Below are 22,670 nucleotides of genomic sequence, written 5' to 3'. Positions count from 1 at the left end.
CTCTTAGTACTGCTTTTGCCGCATCCCATAGGTTTTGGATTATCGTGTTTTCATTGTAATTTGTCTCTATGTATTTTTTGATTTCCTCTTTGATTTCTTCAGTGATCTCTTGGTTATTTAGTTACATATTGTTTAGTCTCCATGTACTTGTGTTTTTTACGTTTTTTTCCCTGTAATTGATTTCTAATCTCATAGCATTGTGGTCAGAAAAGATGCTTGATATGATTCCAATTTTCTTAAATTTACTGAGGCTTGATTTGTGACCCAAGATGTGATCTATCCTGGAGAATGTTCCATGTGTATTTGAGAAGAAAGTGTAATCTGCTGTTTTTGGATGGAATGTCCTATAAATACCAATTAAATCTATCTGGTCTATTGTGTCATTTACAGCTTGTTTTTCCTTATTAATTTTCTGTTTGGATGATCTGTCCTTTGGTGTAAGTGAGGTGTTAAAGTCCCCCACTATTATAGTGTTACTGTCGATTTCCTCTTTTATAGCTGTTAGCAGTTGCCTTATGTATTGAGATGCTCCTATGTGGGGTGCATATATATTTATAATTGTTATATCTTCTTCTTGGATTGATCCCTTGATCATTATGTAGTGTCCTTCCTTGTCTCTTGTAACATTCTTTATTTTAAAGTCTATTTTATCTGATATGAGTATTGCTACTCCAACTTTCTTTTGATTTCCATTTGCATGGAATATCATTTTCCATCCCCTCACTTTCAGACTGCATGTGTCCCTAGGTCTGAAGTGGGTCTCTTGTAGACAGCATATATATGGGTCTTTTTTTGTATCCATTCAGCAAGCCTGTGTCTTTTGGCTGGAGCATTTAATCCATTCACGTTTAAGGTAATTATCGATATGTTTGTTTCTATGACCATTTCCTTAATTGTTTTGGGTTTGTTTTTGTAGGTCCTTTTCTTCTCTTGTGTTTCCCGCTTATAGAAGTTCCTATAGCATTTGTGGTAGAGCTGGTTTGGTGGTGCTGAATTCTCTTAGCTTTTGCTTGTCTGTAAAGCTTTTGATTTCTATGTCAAATCTGAATGAGATCCTTGCCAGGTAGAGTAATCTTGGTTGTAGTTTCTTCCCTTTCATCACTTTAAATATATCATGCCACTCCCTTCTGGCTTGTAGAGTTTCTGCTGAGAAATCAGCTGTTAACCTGATGGGAGTTCCCTTGTATGTTATTTGTTGTTTTTCCCTTGTTACTTTCAGTAATTTTTCTTTGTCTTTAATTTTTGCCAGTTTGATTACTATGTGTCTTGGCATGTTTCTCCTTGGGTTTATCCTGCCTGGGACTCTCTGTGCTTCCTGGACTTGGGCGGCTATTTCCTTTCCCATGTTAGAGAAGTTTTCTACTTTAATCTCTTCAAATATTTTCTCGGGTCACTTCTCTCTCTCTTCTCCTTCTGGGACCCCTTTAATGCGAATGTTGTTGCATTTAATGTTGTCCCAGAAGTCTCTTAGGCTGTCCTCATTTCTTTTCATTCCTTTTTCTTTATTCTGTTCCGCAGCAGTGAATGTCACCATTCTGTCTTCCAGGTCACTTATCCGTTCTTCTGCCTCAGTTATGCTGCTATTGATTCCTTCAGGTGTATTTTTCATTTCAGTTATTGTATTGTTCATCTGTGTTTGTTTGGTTTTTAATTCTTCTAGGTCTTTGTTAAACATTTCTTGCATCTTCTCGATCTTCGCCTCCATTATTTTTCTGAAGCCCTGGATCATCTTCACTATCATTATTCTGAATTTTTTTTCCTGGAAGGTTGCCTATTACCACTTCATTTAGTTGTTTTTCTGGAAGGTTGCCTATTACCACTTCATTTAGTTGTTTTTCTGGGGTTTTATCTTGTTCCTTAATCTGGTACAAAGTTCTCTGCCTTTTCATCTTGTCTTTCTGTGAATGTGGTTTTCCTTCCACAGGCTGCAAAATTGTAGTTCTTCTTGCTTCTGCTGTCTGCCCTCTGGTGGATGAGGTTATCTAGAGGTTTGTGCAAGCTTCCTGATGGGAGGGACTGGTGGTGGGTAGAACTGGGTGTTGTTCTCAGTGATGGGCCTTTGGAAGGTGTCTCTGAGCTGCCTGGGGCACTGCTGAGTCAGGAAGCTGATGCAGCTGCAGGACCATGCTCAGACCTGAAGTGGGTCTGTGTGTCCTTTGGCTCCAGGGTGAGGAATTTTGTACCAGCTGTCTCCCTTGGCCCCTGGATGATGGAGGGAGGTGGAGGAGAAGGGAGAGGGATTTCATTGTGGCCGGCTCTGCGCCACAGTGTTTGCCAATGTGAAGGGTCAGAAATATCAAGGCTGTTCTGTTTTTCTGTCCACGTCATAATTTCCAGGCTTAATTGTGATAATAAAAACTAGAAATTAAGATTTCGATCCTTCACATCGAGAGGGGGTCATGTTTAGTCTCCACAGGAAACTGCTGACCAGGTGACCACAGAGGAAATCTCATTGCTTGCCTGACTCATCCCCATACCGTGGCTTCCTTCCAGCCCACGAACATGACACATGTTGACACATGAATAATATGAAAATTAAACCTACTAAAAAATTGAGGATGCTGCTGCCTCTCTCTACCACAACCTTTATTTATTTATTTATGTACGGCTGCTTTGGGTCTTCGTTGCTGCGCACGGGCTTTCTCTAGTTGCGTCGAGCGGGGGCTACTCTTTGTTGTGGTGCACAGGCTTCTCATTGTGGTGGCTTCTGTTGTTGCAGAGCATGGGCTCTAGGCGCATGGGCTTCAGTAGTTGTGGCTCGCGGGCTCAGTAGTTGTGGCTCACGGGCTCTAGAACACAGGCTCAGTAGTTGTGCTGCATGGGGTTAGTTGCTCTGTGGCATGTGGGGTCTTCCTGGACCAGGGCTCGAACCCGTGTCTCCTGCATTGGCAGGTGGATTCTTAACCACTGCACCACCAGGGAAGTCCTTTTTTTTAAAAAAAAAAAAAAGAAGAAGAAGAAGAAGAAGAAATAACCTTCCTAGTGCACTGCACTGCTGACATGGGGGTGGGGTGGCTAGAAGGGAGAAAATGAGCAAGTTGTATAGAAAATGGGAAACTCGAAGTTCCAGGAACTCTTTTTGTTTGAAGTTCAGTGAGAAGCCAAGTTAAAATGTCTGGAAGCAATACTACCGTGAACAACAAAATCTTATTTGACCTGACACAGAATTCCTTTTACATGTTATTTTCAGGGAGTTCATTTATTATATAAACTGAAATTTGACCCACTTTCTTTTAAGTCTACAAACATTATTTTACTTGTGTATTTTTTTTATTGAAGTATAGTTGATTTAGAATGTTTCAGGTGTATAGCAGAGTGATTCAGTTATACAGACATGTATTCTTTTTCAGATTGCTTCCCATTATAGGTTATTACAAGATATTGAATATAGTTCTCTGTGCTATATAGTAAGTCCTTGTAGTTTTCTATTTTATATATAGTAGTGTATATCTGTGAATCTCGAATTCTGAATTTATCCCTCTGCCCCCAAGTCACTTTTTATCTGAGTGTTATTGAAATATCAACCAGGTAAGTGTAAGCGCCAAAAAATTGCAGTCCAAATCCAAACAGAAAATTTGTTCGGTTTCTGTGCCATCTGGGGTCCTCCATGGCCACACAGGGACTGTCGAAGGCTGGTGGGTGGGAGCTCAGCCCCACAAGTGTAAGATCTGTGGCTTTGTGACCGTGTCCCATGGCTGTTCCTGTGTTGCAGTGATCCCGGACTCCCTGCAGTCCACTGCTGTGCGCCACACTCTGCACAGAGTGGAGCAGGACCCCCTAGAGCTCACGTGTGAGGTGGCCACGGAGACGTTACAGCACAGCCACCTGTCCGTGGCCTGGCTACGGCAGCGGGGCGGCGAGAAGCCGGTGGAGGTCATTGCCCTGAGCCGGGATTTTGTGCTGCAGTCGAGCAGCGACTACGCGCAGAGGCAGAGCCTGGGGGAGGTGCGCCTGGACAAGCTGGGGAGCAGCACCTTCCGCCTCACCGTCTTCCACTTGCAGCCCTCCGACCAGGGCGAGTTCTACTGCGAGGCCACCGAGTGGATCCAGGACCCAGACGGCTCGTGGTACCCGATGACCCGAAAGCGTTCTGAGGGGACTGTGGTCAACGTCCAGCCCACCGGTCAGTCTCTCGTCCCCACTCTCTGTCTGGCAGGGAGGGTGGTCAGACAGGCTGTGCAGACCCTTCTGGCGGTTCTGCAAGTACTTGGGGTACATAGGGCCCAGGTAGCCCCAGCCCTGACCTTCTCAGGCTGCACTCCCCCGGCCCCTGAGTCCAGCTGGGCTCTCGACCGGAGCCAAAAGCTATTGCTTGACCGCCTCAGCTGGGCTGGGGGCGGGTGTTCCCATGGGCCTTCGGTTCCCTGGCTTGGTTGGAAGTTGGTGGCGTGCCGTCCTGGAGCTGCAGCAAGTGCCCAAGGGCCTTTCCTTGTGTTACTGCTCACCTTCAGCGAGGGGCTGCCATTGTCCTGGTGAGCGGAGCTGTGGTTTGTGGGAGGTGAGCTGGGGCATCTGAGGCACAGGTGGGGGGCCCCCTTCGGGACCTGTAGTTTGACACCCCGCCACCCCACCCCATCCCATTTGCTCCAGTCAGATGGCGGTGGTCTTGGTCTTTGCATAGCTTTCCTGCCACCTGGTCTTCTGCCATCCTAAGGGTGTGCTTCAGACTTACCTAATAGCACAGATTCCCAGGCTCAGGCAGTGCAGATTCCTGAATCAGCCTTCTGGGGTGGGACCCGGGAAGCTGCATTTTCAGTACACTTCCACCGTCTGTGCTTTGTCAGGCGCAGAGCTAGAGGTAAAAGGGCAGAAGCGACTCTCTGGACATCTCATGGGCGTGAGGGCTTTTACGAGAAGGGTTGGGCTCCCGCGCTGGGAGCACTTTATCTGCTCTGTAGGACCCAGAGCATTTAGCCGCTTCTGGAACTTCCGGTACTAAACCTACAGAAGGCACTTTATTTCATATTTATCCCTTCCCTTCCTGGCTGGTGTTAAGAGCAGCTTCAAAAGTCTGGGCCAGATTTTAAGTCTTAGCGCTTTCAAATTAGGTTGCATCAGTTAATCTTCTTTATTTTAATCTTACCAATTTGGAATGAGGATTTTTTTGAATTTGCCCAGCAAATGTATCCAGACGAAGCCAGCAAAGGGAAAACTAGGTGAAAAAATAGTTGATGACTTCACTCCGTGTCTGTGCTGCTCTGGTTCAGTGGTTGCAGCCCCAAGGCTGCCCTTCTCTTAGTTGATTTCAGTCAACACTTAGTAAGTCTCTGCAATGCTGCAGGTGTGGCGATAGGCATCGGGGATTCAGAGATGAATAACGCTTGGTCCCTGCACTCGGGGAACTACAGAATTTGTATGAGGAAAGGAAGGGCTCCCCGCTACCGCCCTGCCTGAGCATAGCTTGAAAACCACTGCTGCCAACATTTGGAGGAGGGAATAGAGATTTTTAAGCAGAGAGTGACACAGTCAGGCCTGGGTTTTAGAAGGGAACAACCATGGAGGCCACCTAGTGTTGACTAAACAGGTTGGGTCTGAAGTTGGGAGACCAGGTAGGGAAGGGCTGATAAGGCCAGGGCTAGCTCAGTGGCAGTGACCTAGGAAGCGGGCAGTGGGTGCTCGAGGCAACAGAATGGAGAGTATTGTGGAAGGAGGAATCCGAGGCTGGGGCTTCGGGGGATACCTGGAACTGTGATAAGGAGGGATGAGGCAATGTGCCAAGTCTTGCTTGAGAGCCTCTGCTTCCCCTTCAGTGGCAGCACTGGGTGTCTTTGCATTTGTTCTTGTAAATTTTGGTCAAGGAGTCCATGCCGCAAGCAGACCTTCATAGAGATGCTCAGCACGTGAAGCACCCAGCATGTGATCAGACGTGGCACTCAGAGGCTGAGCTTGGGAGGGATGAGGGCCCAGGATAACTGTGGCAGTAAGAGGTGGTCAGGGGAGCAGGTTCGAGAGACAGAGTGGTCAGGCCAGCGGGAGAAGCAGGAGGGATGGTGTCATGGACCCAAGGGAGGAGAGCTGGTCCAGAGGCTAAAACATACTTGAGAAACGCCTTTGGTTGTGATGGGCAGGGGGTGTCATTGGGGACATTTGCTGGGTCAGTGAAGTGTGGGAGAAGGCCCAAAGCCAAATTTCAGTGAGCTGAGGAGTGAGGGGGTATTGGAAAAAGCATAAATCGATTTATGGAGGTTTAATTGACTGGGTATAACAAGGGCAAATGGCTGTGCAGAAAAGAGGATGGTTTGCCCTGAATCTCATCTTCAACCTGGGAATGTGAAAGCTTCACCAAGCCATGGGGAGATTCCCGTGAGACCAGAAGACTCTTCGGCCGCCAAAAGAAGACAGCCACTGTTGCAGCCAGCCTAACTCTGAAGAAGTAGGAAGTCTGAGGTCTGGGGCACCTGTTTGCATGTCTTCAGTGGCATTTATGTGGAAGGGGTGCTTTTTTTTTTTTCTTTTTTGCTAAAATCTCTGATGTTGAGCTATAGATTACTGTAATCTGATTGACCAGAAAGGCAGTATGTGGCAAATGACATGGGCTCCGTCCCACGTGGGTGTATGCCTCTAGGCAGAGGCTGGCAGAGTGAAACCCAGGTCTCTCGGCTTGTTCTTTTGGGAAGGGAAGCTGAGGCAGCAGCTGTCACTTTAGAAGTGAGCCCTTGGAGTCGTTGAGGGTAATTCGCTTTGTCAGGAAGTTTGGGTAATAAAGGAAGAAGCTGATTCACTGGAGAAAATGGGTGTTGGGGGCAAGACCCTGGCTCATGTGGGAGGGGAGGAGGTGGAGAGCCTGACGAACAGGTGGGTACAAAGCCAAACTTGAGCTGGAGAATAGGAATGTGGAAGCAGCACTCTTGTGATTGCTGTGTTTTTTAGGGAAACAGGATTCTCATCTGCTTGAAGAGTGCATGGGACAGGGGGATAAGAATGGGGCAAGGGCCTTAAAGATAAGATACCACTTCAAGATAGCGGTAACGGCTTGGAAATGCCAGTGTGGGGAAGACAGTCGAGATTGGAGCTAATGGTTATACAAGGAATTCAAACATCCCTGTCAATGTGATTCTCCAGTCAATGTTTTCCTTAGAGGCATAGAGCTAGAACTGGGAGGGGAAGGACTTGGGCAGTACTTACAACTGAAGCCTCTCCCACCCAAGGCTCTGTGACTCTGTTTTCCAGGACCCTTCACTCCTTTGTCTTCTGCCACGGGTGCCTGTGAGATACGATCATTATCTCATGGCATTGACAGTCACTGTGCACCGTTACATGGCGTGTGGGAGAGTTAGTGGCGATGAGCCCTTCTTTGATCACGCCCCCCCCATGCCTGGTTTAACTCCCAGCTCTCTGAAGGGTGCTTGGGTTCATTGACCATTTCAGAGGTCATCTGGCTGTCCTTGGAAGTAGGTACTTTCCCACTCCATCTTTCTAGAGATTTGATCTGACAGGTGATAGATTAGTGAAAAGACATTAGTTTTCACTTTTCCTATGCAGTTTTGTTAGGGATTGTCTTACCTGTGTCTTACTTCCAGTATTCACTTGGGGGTGGAGGACATCTTTCTCTCTCTCTCTCCAGATAGATAGATAGATAGATAGATAGATAGATAGATAGATAGACAGATTTCTCTCTCTCTCTCCAGATAGATAGATAGATAGATAGATAGATGGATAGATAGATAGAATGTTTATTTAGATTGGGGTCAGCACCTGGGGCACTGGGTAATTTGTCTCACAAGTCTCAGCAGGGTCATGTCTATAATATTTACTGAAAATATTTGTAATCCTGATGCTTTAATGGAGTTCTGGGCATATAGATCAAGGATGGACCTTTGTAATCTGCTGTGCAAGTGAAATTAGGAGTGATATTGCTTGCTGATCTCAGAGTCTAACCTGGGGCGTTATACGCTGCAGACAGAGCCCTGTCGACTTGACTGGGATAGCAAGCCCTTTAGACTCTCTGGGTCTGGCTACCTTTGAGTTCCCTCTGTGATATTCGAGAGTTTTTCTCTCAAGACAAGTGTGGAGGTGCCTTCCCAGTAGTCATCTTGGTGAGAAGGTGTGGGTGGCGGGAATTTGCTGATGCAGTTTGGAGAGCTGGTGCCCTCGGTCACCCAGAATGCAAACGTTTTGTTATTTGTTTTCTCAGACAAAGAGTTCACCGTTCGGCTGGAGACCGACAAGCGGCTGTATACGGTAGGTGAACCGGCGGAGTTCAGGTGCATCCTGGAGGGGCAGAACACTCCCGACCGTTACTTTGCCGTCTCCTGGGCCTTCAACAGCTCGCTCATTGCCAGCATGGGGCCGAATGCTGTGCCGGTCCTCAACAGTGAGTTCACCCATCGGGAGGCCAGGGGCCAACTCAAAGTGGCCAAGGAGAGCGACAACGTCTTCGTGCTGAAGATTTACCACCTCCGCCAGGAGGACAGTGGGAAATACAACTGTCGTGTGACAGAGAGAGAGAAAACAGTCACCGGGGAATTCATCGACAAGGAGAGCAAGCGTCCCAAGAACATCCCCATCATCGTCCTCCCCATCAGTAAGTGCAGGGATGTGCTGCTTCCTCCTCCTCCCACTCGTCTGGTTCAGTAGCTAGCACCATCTGACAGAAGTCGGGGGAGAGGAGAAGAGCTGTGGGGAGGGAAGGGCAGGGCGGGGCAGGTTCAGTCCAAGCTGGCAGAGAAAACCCGTTACCCCCTCTCCTCTCTCCAGCTCACCTGCCCACACTTAGCAACCCTGGTAGGCAGAGCGCCGGGTGTATGTTTGCAGGCTGGAGAGGGGCACGGCAGATCCTAGCGCTAGCAGCTCTGTGTAAATGCCTGCAGTGCCAGCTCAGCCTGGATGCCGACCAGGAATCCAGGACAGCTGTTTGCTCCTGTGTGGGAATGAAGTCCCAGAAGAAGTGGGTGGATGCCCGTCTTGAAATCTCACTTAAGAGGGTTGGTCTTTTATGGGAGGATTTTAAATGCTAACGTGCATTATTAAGAAAGATTCGCTCTCTGGGTTTTGGAGGTATAGGGGATTGGCATTACCCTAATTGTCCATCCCCTGTCGGAGGAATTGGGTTTTTAAAAGTCAGTGGATGGGACCTCTCACATCCTCCTGGAGCACAGGCTTTTAAAGCTTAGCTTGTTTCCAAGGATGCTGAGGTGGGCTCCCCGCCTCCTTGTAGCTGGCATTGTCTGGGTGGGAATCAGTCAGGACTGGGGACTCGGGGGACTGCCTGTGTTTGCTTATGTTGGGTTTAATTATCCACAGTATCAGGATGTTCTCATTAATATCTCATTTCTCTCATAGTTTTGTTTTTAGTAAAATGAGAATGCTTAGAATGCCCTGATTTTAAGCAAGATGGTGACGTTTTTAAACTAACCTTTATTTAACCTTTTGCTCCACTGCTCAAGCTGTTCTTTCTCTTAGCCCTGTAATGATTCCTTTTTCATTTTTATTTACACTTTTACATATTTAATATAGTTTCAAGTGTGAAGAAAGGAAACAGACAACAGGGGTCTTGCCACTCTTTTTTTCTTTTCTCACCAACAGGATGACTTTCCTTTGTGCTTTGTTTTTTTTTTTTAATCTCTCTCTCACACACATCTCATCTTGAAATCCTTTTCTTTCTTAGACTGTTTCCCCCTGCAATGCCTAGCATGGTGCTTTGCGTAGGGTAGGTGCTTGCTGAATGGAATTTGTTAAACTGGATGCCCACTCTCTTTAGTATTTTCCTGTCGGGCTGCGCCTGCCTTAACCACGGTCTCTCTACTTTTAAATCTGCAACTAATTCCTCACTGTTCTATAAGGATCCAGTGAAGGGCAGCCACACTGTGTACTTCCCTATTTTTTGTACTAAGAGATTTCCTCCATCCCCTTCCGAGAACTTGTTTGATGATCTGTGGCCTGCTATATTGCTTTTCCAGCAGATAACTGGGTAGTTAAAGTCCCCCAGCACCACCAGATCCTGCCCCAAGGCCACTTGGGTAAGTCTACCAAAGAACAACAGTGATCACATCGGTAATGGTGATAATAAAAACTCAGATTTTAATGGCGCTTTTCCTCTCAAGAGCCCAAAGTGCTTCTCTGCGTGTATCATCTCCTTCTCCACTCCCACCCCTCCAGTCCTTGGAGAGGCCAGTATTCTATTCATCCTGTGAATGAAGAGGCCAGAGCACCGTACAGGGAAGTGGCTGAGCTGGTCTGATAGTGGTCGGTCGAGCTTGCATCGCATGGGAAGTATTTGCTTCTAACTCCAGACTCACTGCTCTGCGCTTAGCCTGTGCTCCGTCATCAACCTCCTGATTGGAAATTTCGTTTTTAACCGTGCACTCAGATTCTCATTAGTTCTGTCCTAGTTTTCATTTAATCCAGAGAGTTTTAAATTGTTGGCTGCCTTTTCTCAGGCCTGAGAACACTTGTAAATAGTCTTTAACGGGCAGTCAGCACCGTGTCTGCATTTGCCTTTGCCTGGGCTGCGGAATGGTTTTGCTTCTCGTAGTTTCACATCTAACTGCGTGGTTTTTCCAGGCTTGCTCGAGTAACAGAGCACCAAACAGCAGCCCTTGTAACAAACAAGCCAGGGCTTATAGAAGACAGAGCCCATTGGGGTGACAGTCGGGGGTGGGAGTGATGTCCTGCAAGTCATTCTTCTGCTTGAGGCAAGCAAAGGGATTTTTTTTTCCATTGATGCCGAAGCTGCCCTTCTTTAATTCCTCACTTTGAATTGATAACGCTGGAAGTGAGTCATTAATGAGTCTTTAATCTGAAGAGGAATATTGTTATTATTAATGAGGATGATGAAAAATAATTACCCCATCTGATACCCTCAGTGTCGTGACCCTAAGAAGTAGGACTCTTAGTCTCTCCATTTTGCACATAAGAAGTGGAAGCTTGGGTAGGTTCAGTAAGAGCCCCAAGATTGCAGAGTTAGGAAGCAGTAGACCTGGGCCTGAGCGTGGTCTGCCTGCCTCCAAATCCTTGCTTTCAGCCACTCCTGCTACAGATGTAGCTACTCGGGAGCCTGTCATCTCCATGACTCATCTAGGTATGACTCCTGGGAAAATTCCTATTCCCCACCCTGTCTGTCCGGACTTTTTGTCATGTGAAACAAGCCAACCCAGAATGGGTGGAAGACACGTTCACTATAGCAAGAGCTCCATGCCTGGGCTCAGTGCTCATCTTTGCGTGTTTCTGCCTGTGGGGGAAACACACGGGAGAAAAGATTGATTCAAATGCATGGTCGTGGGTATGCTTTTCCCCTCAGTAATTGGGTGTGCCTCTTAATCTGGGATTTGATTTACTGATTGATTTAAAATTGATGTATGTGTTTCATGTGGATGGTGCCCAGAAAATTGGAGCCGAATTCATCTGGTACTTTCTGTTTTTTTTTAACACTTAAGGGCTTTTGGAGCTCTATAGATAATTATACAAAATAATCTACGCATAATTAAGATAAAGTATCCACATTCTTTATAAAAACGAAGAGTCAATGGGAGTAGTAAAGTTAATTATGATCATGGTAACCAGTTTTTGAAAACCTACGTATTAGGTGATTTCTAGACATTGTCTCATTTACTTTTTAACCTTTGAAAAACGTAGCACTCTCCCTATCTCATAGAAGAAGGCGTGTAGAGCTTAAATAATTCCATTGGGGGAGTTCATATAGCTAAGTGAGGAGCGAAGGAGAGAGGACTCCTTATCCCAGAGTTTGATTGGCAGAAACTCAAGGTCAAGAGCAGTGGAACCCCAGGGCTGAAGGTGGACAGCAGCAGGAAGGCGAGCCACCGGCTTTGGTCTGTTCCTGTGTGTTAATGAACGTATGAAAGCTTGCTCCCCACACACGCTGTGAAAGGAGGCCATCTGTGCTCTATTGCTGCCCTCACCCAAGCAAGCACGTGTTGTCCTCCAAATACTTCCTGTCACTTTTTTTTTTCCTATCTCCTGATATTGCCCTGAAGGACTCAGATGGCATGTTTGGATGTTCAGCTTTTATGTGACTGCTGCAGCCCCTCAATTATGGGAAGATTCGGTGAAGTAGAATTTTCAAGGTATTCAACGTACTGAAAATCCAGGTCAAAAATTCTTGAACCCTGCTGAACACGTTACAGTCATCCTTCAGATTCCGAGGGGGATTGGTTCCGGGACCGCCCCAAATCTGCGGATGCTCAAGTCCCGTATATAAAATGGCATTGGATTTGCACATAACCTGTGCACATCCTCTCTAGGTTACTTATACCTGATACAATGTACATGCTATGTAAAGAGTTGCCAGTGCACAGCAAATTCAAGCTTTGCCTTTTGGAACCTACTGGAATTTTTTTTTTTTTTTTTTGGCATATTTTCTATCCATGGTTGGTTGAATCCATGGATGTGGAAGCAGTGATGTGGAGGGCCTGATGAATTGCTTTGTGCCCTAAGGGTAATGTCTTTCTGTTCTGATTCAGTCTCAGGTCTTAGACGCTCATGATCCCACACGTTATCTTTGTGTCCAGTAAAGGGCCTCCTAGGTTATCAGCTCTAAAATCACAGGGAGCGAAACCCAGAAGCAGCCAGGGCTTGCAGCAGCAGCAAGTGTCAGAGTGCTTGCATCCTCCAAGGTCCCCTTGTACCTGAATAGAGTGACATTTGTACCCCTCCTCCTTTGATGTCAGTGGGGAGGGCTCAGTGGAGCCCAGAAAGCCCCAGCGTGGCACTCTCTCCCTCTGCACAGAGAGCAGCATCTCGGTGGAGGTGGCCAGCAATGCCAGCGTCGTCCTGGAGGGTGAGAATCTACACCTCTCCTGCAGCATCCGCACAGCGGGTAGACCCCTAGGCCGCTTCTCCGTCATCTGGCAGCTGGTGGACAGGCAGAACCGCCGCAGCAACATCATGTGGCTGGACCGGGACGGCACCGTGCAGCCTGGCACGTCCTACTGGGAGCGCAGCAGCTTTGGGGGCGTCCAGATGGAGCAGGTGCAGCCCAACTCGTTCAGCCTGGGCATCTTCAACAGCAGGAGGGAGGACGAGGGCCAGTACGAATGCCACGTGACCGAATGGGTGCGTGCAGTGGATGGCGAGTGGCAGATCGTGGGGGAACGCCGGGCCAGCACCCTCGTGTCCATCACGGCTCTCGGTAAGTAAGCTCGGCAGTCTTTTCGTGGGACCGTTGGGGAGATGCTCCCATATCAAGACTCTGGTAGGAGGTAGACGGCACCTTCCAAAGGGTTTGATTGAAGAAAGTATTTATGGAAGTGTGGATGGGGTTCAAGGAACCAACAGTGGTTCTCCATGGTGGGCCCTGGGGATGGGCAACAGCTGAGCGCTGTTACTACTCCTTGGTCTGGGTGGTAGGAGTGAAGTTGTAAGGATTCTGGCCTGGGGAGTGGTGGCCCCAGGTGGAGGAACAAAGGCCACTGCCAAAATTAACCTGGAAGAGCGGGAACAAATCCTCTCCCTCCTGCACCCCAGGCCCTCCTGTGCAGGGGCTCAGCCCTCCTGAAAATTCAGAGCAGGGCAGAGAAGGGTAGGAAATCACCTTTTGCTATCTATTTAGCCCTTACTACCCTTCCTGGCTGAGTGTAAGCACTTAAGCTTAATTGTCCCTTGGAATCCTCACCTAGCCTACAGATAGACACTGTCATTTTACAAGGAGACTAGTGAGACAAGTTGGCTGATTTGCCCAGGACTATAGCTTTTAAGTGACAGACACACAATCTGAACCCAGGAAACCAGCAATCTGTCTTAAATTTTTTTTTCAAAGCCCGTGTTTTTACCTTTTCCTCTATAAGGCTCTTCCTAAAGAAAACCATTTCCTGATTAGCATGAAATTAAAAGATACCTTGAAATTTGCTAAAACCAAAGAATATTAGATTTGCTTCTCACAGGGTAAAGAGGCTTCTATCAACATTTATCTGCCTAATAGAATCAGTATATTAAAAGACCAATCTGCTACTTTGCTGGGGAGGTAACTTGTCATGTTAGGTGTTTCTGTTTGTTAAGAGACTGTGACATCAGTTGTCCTCAGTGACTTTGCATCCCACCCCTGGGACCATGCTGCCACCTTCCTCATAGGTAGGGCTGGTGGTGCTTTGGACCATCCTACCCCAGTAAGGATGGCAACACCAAGTGGTTTTGCCCCCAACAAAGTCCTTTTTCACCCCAGATTAGAATTATTTTTACTTTCCATAAGCTTAATCCCAAAGGTTGATCTGCTTTCGGCACTCATCATCCCAATCAGATTTCTGTCTCTGGAAACCTCATCCAGTGGTTGAGTTTCCAGGTCAGCTCACTCCCCATGTCTCTCTCAGCTCAGTACCCTATGTGGACACGTGGAAATGGAACCTGTGAGGAAAGTCCTGGGTGTCCAGCAGAGGGAGTCTTTCCCATCCTGTGAGGCTAGGAATGTCTGAGGGGTGGTTAGGGTTAGAAGTAATTTTTCAGCATGAGGTTGTCCTCTGAGTTTTTTCATATTCACCGTATGTCTGTGGTTCCCATAGCCAGAGCTCACCAAGGGACTCTGGCCAGGCTCTGCCGAAAGATTCATTCGGTGCCTTTTTACCTATGAAGTTTAAAGTACTTTCCTTTATGTCTATTTTTTTTTTAAACAAACTACATATTTAACAAAATATAGTATACACTGTGTGTCAGGTACTATTCCAAGTATTTTTTTTTTTTTTTTTTTGGCGGTACGCGGGCCTCTCACCGCTGTGGCCTCTCCCGTTGCGGAGCACAGGCTCCGAACGCGCAGGCTCAGCGGCCACGGCTCACGGGCCCAGCCGCTCCGCGGCATGTGGGATCCTCCCGGACCGGGGCACGAACCCGCGTCCCCTGCATCGGGAGGCAGACTCCCAACCACTGCGCCACCAGGGAAGCCCTTCCAAGTATTTTATAAATACTAACTCATTTAATCTTCACAAGGACCCATTTTACAGATGGGGAAATAGAGGCAGAGAGAAGTTAAGTAACTTGCTCAACGTCACATAGCTAGACAGTGCCAAAGTTGGGCATCTGGCTCCAGGGTCTGTGCCTTTAACCACTGTCTTATGCTTCCTGGGAGTAAAGCAACCTAATAAGTCCCCCGGAATCAGTGGCACACAGATTTGTAGCGTGACTGCCATTCACTGGCAGCTTGATAGTGGACAATTTATCTACCCTCTCTGAGCCTCAGTTTCCTTGTCTGGAAGAAAGGGGTGATGGATTCAGTGAAGTGTGATGAAAGCCAAGCAGTTGGCACCATGCCTGGCCCATAATGCTCAGGAAATACTGGCTGCTCTCAGTTTTATGAGCATAACGAATGTGGTAACAGTCAGTTGTGTTTCAAGGCTGAAGGGACTCTGATCACTTCTACTGAGGAGTCAGTACTGGGGATTAGTGATGCTGGAATACGGAGAGACTCAGCCTAGCATACCTGCAGGGCCTCACCCCAGGTCCTACTTGGTGAAGGTCAGTCCCTCCTGCTGTGGGTCCCTCGCTGCCTCTTTGCCCTGGATTCTGTGGGGAGGTAGAAGAGGGACTGGAGAGCAAGCCAGCGCTGCCCAGCCCGGGGAGCACAGGCACCTGCTCCACCTGCCTCCCCTGCTCCGGCACTGACGCAGCGGTGGGCCAGGCACAGGGGCCGTCCGGGCTGGGGCGGGGTGCATCCACCTTAGTGTGATGAAGGAAATCGGCCCTGAGGCTCTTTTCTCCTGTTTCAGCACGGAATCCCACGATATCTCGGGATGGTCCCGCCTACATGCACTCAGTCCCTGTGAGTGGGACTGATCGAGCACAGATCCACGTGAGGGTTCATCAGGAAGGGTTCACTAGTGCTGCTTGAGGATTGCTGCCGGCCTCTTTCTGTGGGGTCCTGTGAACTGCTGGGTTTGTGTGTCAACACGCTAGCAAAAGTAATACTGGCCTGGGCATCCAGAGAGCCCCACGTGTGAGCCTTTGCTCTGTCCCGCTAGCTTCTGCCAGGAGCCCTGTCACCGCGTCACAGGGCCCTGAGAAGGCCAAGTGTCTCCTCTGGCCTGAGTTTCTCTGCTCTCTCTCCAGAAACGGGCTTTGCAGTCACTGCCATCTCCCGCACGCCGGGGGTGACCTACAGTGACTCCTTTGACCTGCAGTGCATCATCAAACCCCATTACCCCGCCCGGGTCCCTGTGTCAGTGACGTGGCGGTTCCAGCCGGTGGGCACCGCCGAGTTCCATGACCTGGTGACCTTTACCCGGGATGGAGGAGTCCAGTGGGGGGACAGGTCCTCCAGCTTCCGGACCCGAACGGCCATTGAAAAGGCTGAGTCCAGCAACAACGTCCGTCTGAGCATCAGCCGGGCCAGCGACACGGAGGCGGGCAAGTACCAGTGTGTGGCGGAGCTGTGGCGGAGAAACTACAACAACAGCTGGACGCGGCTGGCCGAGAGGACCTCCAACCTGCTGGAGATCAGGGTGCTGCAGCCAGGTGAGGGTCCCGGGGTCCCCCACCCCTGCTCCGGCTGAAGAGAGCCGCAGAGAGGCGGGAAGTGACGTGCGTGGAGCCCTCGGCCCGGCTGCTCTTATTTCCCAACTTTCTAGTTTGAGAAATTTCAGGTGTGTAGGCGGTTGCAAGACTCGTATTCCCTTTTCATGATGACCAGCTGTTAACATCTTACCACGTTTGTTTCTCCCTCCGTGTGTAATTTTTTGTTGTTTTTGAACCATTTGAGGGTAAGTTGCCAATATCAGGAGACTTCCTTCTAAATACTTCAGTGTGTATCTCTGAAGATCAGAAGTCCCACCCGACCGCTACAGTGTAATCAGACTCTGGGAATTTGACGTGATTATAGGACAGTACCAGCATTTCCGCAGTTGTCCCGAAAACGCCCCTTATAGTGTTTTTTCCTTCTAGGATCCAGTCAGGGGTCACACATTGTATTTAGTCGTCATGTCTCTTTATTTTTCTTTAATTTTTAAAATTTGTTAAATTTTAATTTATTTATTTTTAATAATTTGGCAGTTTCTTTTCTTTTTTAAAAAGTTATTTATTTATTTGGTTGCACTGGGTCTTAGTTACGGCTCTCGGGCTCCTTAGTTGCAGCGCGCCGGCTCCTTAGTTGCAGCATGCAAACTCTTAGTTGTGGCATGCATGTGGGATCTAGTTCCCTGACCAGGGATCATACCTGGGCCCCCTGCATTGGGAGCACGGAGTCTTATCCACTGTGCCACCAGGTAAGTCCCTGTCATGTCTCTTTAGACTCCTTTAATCTACAGTAGTTCCCCAGCCGCACGTGCATGCGTGCGCATGTGTGTGAAGACGTTGATATCTGTGAAGTGTGCAGGCCAACTAGGCTGTTTTGCAGAAAGCTCCGTCTCTTAATGTCATCTCCTATAATCCTTGCAACAGTGATGTGAACAAGGTACCACTGTCCCCCCCCCCCCAGTTTGCAGACAAGGAACCTCAGAGGCAAAAGGGAAAATAACAGGTACTTACTGAGTATTTGCTTTGTGCTAGGTGCTTAGGGTTGGTTATTTTATGAGAATTTCACAACAGCCTCAGGAAAGATTAAGTGATCAGCCCAGGGTTGCCTAGCTGGTGAATGGAGCCAAGGTTTGAATCCTTGTCCTTCCTTCCTCGACACTTTCCCTGACCCAGACCCTGTCCCCCTGCCCTGGATTTGAGCGCATGAGAGCAGGCAGGCGGAGTCTATCTCGCAGCAGGTGATAAGGATGCACTCATCTGGGGAGCCTTAGTCAGGGGACGTTGTGCAAACACTCACCGTCATCAGGCCCTTCCCTTAACGCGGGGGAGAGGGTAAGTTAGTGCTGCTCTTACACGGTTTCCTCCGTGTCTGTACCTGTCTCCGGTTAGGGTGGAAGCAGGCGGAGGGTGGACCCCGGCCCTGGCTCCTGCTTCCCTCCATTGCCTGGCCCCAAGCAGGAGAGCACAGGCATGCGTGAGACGAAGGGGGGGGGGGGCTGGATGGGAGGTGACTTTGCAAAGACTTCTTTCTGACTTTCTGCCCCACCCACTTTGCAAAGATGGTTTGAACACATTGCAAAAAGGATTTTTCTGCCTGCTTACAGCCACGATGTGTGCCCAACCCGGTCTGCTCCACCACTGCAGATGATCACAGTGCTTGTTATTTTCAGCAACGCGAGGTTAGGAAACGGCAGTGTCTGGGCTTATCCTTCGCCTCTTCTAACCCCATAACGGAGTCTGTATCGAACCAGTTTGGAACAAGTGAACTGTATAAATGATGGGACAGTTCCTTGGCCAATTAGAGCCTAAACTTGGACAACGAGATGCCAGGGAAGAGGCTGTTCTGCTGAAGTGGATTTTCAGGTTAATGGAAGGTTAAGCGGAAGACCCCATTTCGTGTGAACCCTTGTTGTGGAAAGTGCCGAGGGACTCGCCTGCCTGCCTCGCTGAGTAATTGCGCCCTTTGTGGTCTCCTCTGGCCTCAGGGTCGGGCTGTGGGCCTCCTTGTGCCCCTCACGTGGTTCCAGCTGCAGAAAGTAGAGGAAGTGCTGACCCCAGGACCTTGCCTAGCCTTGCCTTTTTGAATAAATCCCTAATATTTGCCTGTTTGTCTTACGACTTAGAATCTAAGGCTGGAGTGCCTCAGGGAAGAAAATGGAGTTAGGTCATTGAAGGTTCTCATTATTTGGATTCAGATCAATTCATGGTGCTCCTCAAGGGGAAAAGGGGCAAAAATGTATTAAATACGTCTTGGGTGCCAGGCCTTGTGCTTAGTACCTCTGTTTTCTTTTTAAATTTTTCCAGCAATGAAATAACGTGTAGACACTTTTATGCCCATTTTGCTCCTGAGGAAACCCAGGCTCCCAGTGTTTGGGAGGCTTGACGGAGGCAAACCAGCTTGTCAAATGAAAAACAGATCGGAACAAGACTGGAGCCTAGGTCGTTCCGATGTCCATGTATCTCTATTTTCCATTACATCATTTTATTGCCCCCTGGAGAAGAGTTAGGGGACCCGGGATCTGCTCTGAGGATTGTCTTCGTGTCTCCTGTGGCTTACGCTGAGTCCGTTTGTTTGTGATTTCACTGTAAAGCAAGAACTAGCGGCGGCTGGCGTGGGAACCTTGGGAATGAGCACCAGGGTGCTTGGCCTCTCCTCAGAGGTGCATGGTAAGGCACTTGGCTGGCCCTCTGGGGGGCCGCAGAGAGCAAGGGGGGGTGCTGAGGCTGGGCGGGCGCGGCCCCTGGGAAGGGCTGTGGCACCAGGGAGAGTGCATCCTCCTTAAGTGTTACAATCTCTCCTTATTAAATATTTATGCATTGAGCACTTACTATTTTCCAAAGGGCTTCATGTTCATTTTTACTCTTTTCCCCCCGCACACGCTGGTTGGTACTGGTGCTTTTATTTGGGGGAAGTAGAAGTGGAAAAATACCAGAGGGCTGACCGCGTGCCGGAGAGTATACTGGACACTTGGTGTAGATGACCTCAGTCACCTTTGCTGCAGCCCTGGGAAGAAGCTACTGCTTTCCCATTTTATAAATGGAGTAACTGAGCCTCAGAGAGGTTGGGACTTGGCGGAGTCAAGAAATAGAGAGTGGGAAGTGGGGATGGGAACCCAGGTATGAACTTTATTAAAAAGCAGTTGGGGTGGATGAGAGGAAGACTTCAGCCTTTTTTAAGGCCATATAATAAAAAACGATCCTTTCTAGGACTTCCCTGGTGGTCCAGTGGTTTAAGCCTCTGCACTTCCATTGCAGGGGCACGGGTTCCATCCCTGGGTGGGGAACTAAGATCCTGCATGCTGCACGGCGCAGCCTAAGAAAGGGGGGAAAAAATTATCCTTTCAGCATTCAGTTAATAGTATCATTTACAGAAGCGGTTTCTCTTTGTCGAGTGCTGTGTGGAGGCGTCTCAGCACCTGTAGCGGCAGAAGTAACAACAGTAACGATAGTAGCTAATCTTTGCTGAGCTTTCGTAGCATGCCCATTACCACCTTGAATGCTTTATACACAGTAACATTCTTCGTTCTTAATTCATGCAATGCCATGAGGGGGTGCTAGCTTCACCCATTTTATAGGACGCTGACACAGAGGATAAATAAATTCTCCAGTGATTCATAATAAGTGGCAGAGGCAAGATGCAAATCCAGACAGGCAGTCTGGCTCCAGAGTCCAGGCTCTTCATTTTATTTTATTATGGTAGTTTTTTTTTTTTTCCCTCGGGAATTCTCTTTGGTACCATATACTTTGATTGAATCCCCGCTCTCTCTGGTTTACCATCCCTGAGCCCCTTTAGCAAATACTTAAATTTGTTCTTTTTAAGTTGGGGTCACAAGGTCCCTGTAGAGGTTCCTCAAGACACGGTTTGCTAATGGTGTAGGAGTTTTTGTGCCTCTTCAAATGCCTCTGTTTCTTCTAACTTCTGCCACCAGGGGGCTCTAAGGCTTGGGGGCTCTAAGGCTTGGGGGCTCTAAGGCTGCTCTCCTTCCATATCTTGCCTCTCAAAACATAGATTCTTCTCCCCGCTCTGTTGTTCTCCACAGGAATATCATCGCCCTCCCCCTGCCCCCAACCCTTTTAGAAGATGATTTTGTCCAATATTCTTATTCCGACAGCAGGAAGCAGAAACCCAGGGACCGTTGGCCCGCTCATGCCAGTCCATTTATCAGCCCTCCACAGCTTATGTCGCCGGCTTCCAAGAAGGCTCTGTGTGGTCTGTGCCCCAGACCAGTCCTTCTGCCAGAGCTGCCTGCTGACCTGACCACATCACGGGTATTTGTTTCTTTAAAATCTCTGGCTGGATGGCCTGATGAACGTGTTGTGGATCTCTTATTGACCATTCCAGACTTCCTGTTCCAAATGCACATCCCTAAGGTAATCTTCAAGGAACGCCATCCCTCCTGTTTTGTTGTTGATCTGTCTTCGCCTTAGCCATCGATGGCAGAGTGTGACTCCACAAGGGGCGTTTAGGCAAGCCTTTAAGCCAGTTCAACATATTCGATTCTTAGCTCCTAATCCATTCTTTTCTCTTTCAATTTTGAAGCATTGCTGCGCTTCCTTCTGATTTTCTTTAGCACCCAAAACACCCTCCAATTACATCTCCCTAAATACAGAGGAATAAGGGAAATGTCAGCGCTCATATTCCAGGTATTTACAACCGTATCTTGGTTTGGCTATTAAACATTGCATGTTAAAATTGACGAAGCAATAAACACGCTTCCAGGAGGACAGCCTCCGGTGTGGAAAGCTGGCTTGTCAGTGGGTGTATTCTGCTGGGATTTTACTGATGGGCAGTCAGGATGAATATTCAGTACCCTCCGGATGCTGCCAAACCCGTTCTCTCCAATTTCTTATTGCTGACCTGGCAGATTGGCAGAGCTGAGGGCTTTTTCTTTGACTTCCAGGAGTCCAGGGCTTGTGACAGTGGCTCTCCTTGTCACAGTCCAGTAGGTGACAGGCTGCCCCATCCTTCAGAGCGATTGGCCCCTCATTTCTTTCAGGAGAACCTGGGGTTCTCCTTCCATCCCAGGGGCATGTGGCTTCTGCCTGCTGGCTGTTAACAGATAGAGTGAGCATGAGAGCAGGAGCCCTAGAGGAGTCCCCCCTCCCCCCCGCGCCTCCCCCCCCAGGCCTCGTTGTCATGGTAACACCAGGTGCACCTATTTGGAGTCAGTGAGCAAGGGTCACTGCTGTGTCTGCAGACGTGTAAGGCAGACAGGGCAGTAACCCTCCTTCTATGAGGACAGGTGGGACATGGACATGCACACGCGCACACACACACACACACACACCCCACAGCTCTTCCTTCATTCTCTCCCAGTCTTTTGGCTGACTTGCGTCCCTCAGTTTGAAAAATCTCTGCTGTCCAGCCACTGGCCCCCTCTCCACGTGACTGATTCCTGTCACGGATCCATAATAAAGAACAGTCTTCCTTTTCTCCCTCTGCTCCCTCACTGCCTGTATGCTACCCTCTGGCCGCTGCTTGCACCATTGCACAGAAACTGCTGTCTCTAGAGTTACCTGTGGCCCCCTCACTGCCACACCTGTGGCTTCTCAAACTTAGCGCATCAGAATCACCTGGAGGGCACGTGAGCCCGCAGGTCTCTGGGCCTCACCTGTGGTGTTTGTGAGATAGCGTCTCCACCCCAGGTGGTGCCGATGCTGCCCGGCCACAGGGGATCGGAGGCCTCAGAAGGAAACTCTCCAGATGCAGAAAGAAAGGGCCCTTCCCTCCAGCAGGGTACAGCCCCGCTCTGGAAGTCGTGAGGTACCTGAGACGGCAGCTGCTGGGTGCGCTGGAGTCTGTGCTCGCAGGTGGGGTGCTGAAAGGTGGGGCCTGGCCCGCAGCCTCACACCCTTCTTCCTGCCTGTTCGTCCTGCTGACTCACTGTTGGCGATCAACCAAGTCCTCAGCGTCTTGTCTTTCACCTTTGTGCTTATTGCCTAAGTCCATTCACTCACACAGCCAAGTCCAAGGTTTCTCAGGCTTTCAGGTTCATTTGAGTCACCTGGGAGTCTTGTTAAAAGGCAGAGTCTGGTTCAGGAGGTCTGGGGTGGGGCCCAAGAGTCTGCATTTCTAACAAGCTTCCAGGCAACACGGATGCTGCCAGTCCGTGGACAATACTTTCAGTAGCAAGTTTGTGACTCAGGTTTGGCAGTTCTCCATCTAATATGGAGCTTTGAACGTGGGACTGAACCCGGAAACTGAAAAGAAAGAGGAATAGTGAAAACGTACTGCGTGTTGATTATAGACCAGGTTCTGTGCTAAACTCTTACTGTAGAGT

At 48.7% G+C, this 22,670-nt stretch overlaps 1 protein-coding gene across 1 annotated transcript in view; it reads left to right on the top strand.

The window, feature by feature from the left end:
- The window catches only part of IGSF3 (immunoglobulin superfamily member 3), a 98,817-nt gene that overhangs the window by 59,426 nt on the left and 16,721 nt on the right, over positions 1-22,670 (top strand). The window contains exons 4-7 of the mRNA XM_069541282.1: positions 3,713-4,123; positions 8,135-8,524; positions 12,686-13,087; positions 15,988-16,392. Of these exons, the coding sequence (XP_069397383.1) occupies positions 3,713-4,123; positions 8,135-8,524; positions 12,686-13,087; positions 15,988-16,392 (1,608 nt within the window). The remainder of the gene's footprint in view (positions 1-3,712; positions 4,124-8,134; positions 8,525-12,685; positions 13,088-15,987; positions 16,393-22,670) is intronic.

The sequence above is a fragment of the Delphinus delphis genome, chromosome 1, assembly GCF_949987515.2.
Source record: "Delphinus delphis chromosome 1, mDelDel1.2, whole genome shotgun sequence".
NCBI lineage: Eukaryota > Metazoa > Chordata > Mammalia > Artiodactyla > Delphinidae > Delphinus > Delphinus delphis.
This window is presented reverse-complemented; position numbering and strand designations above follow the sequence as displayed.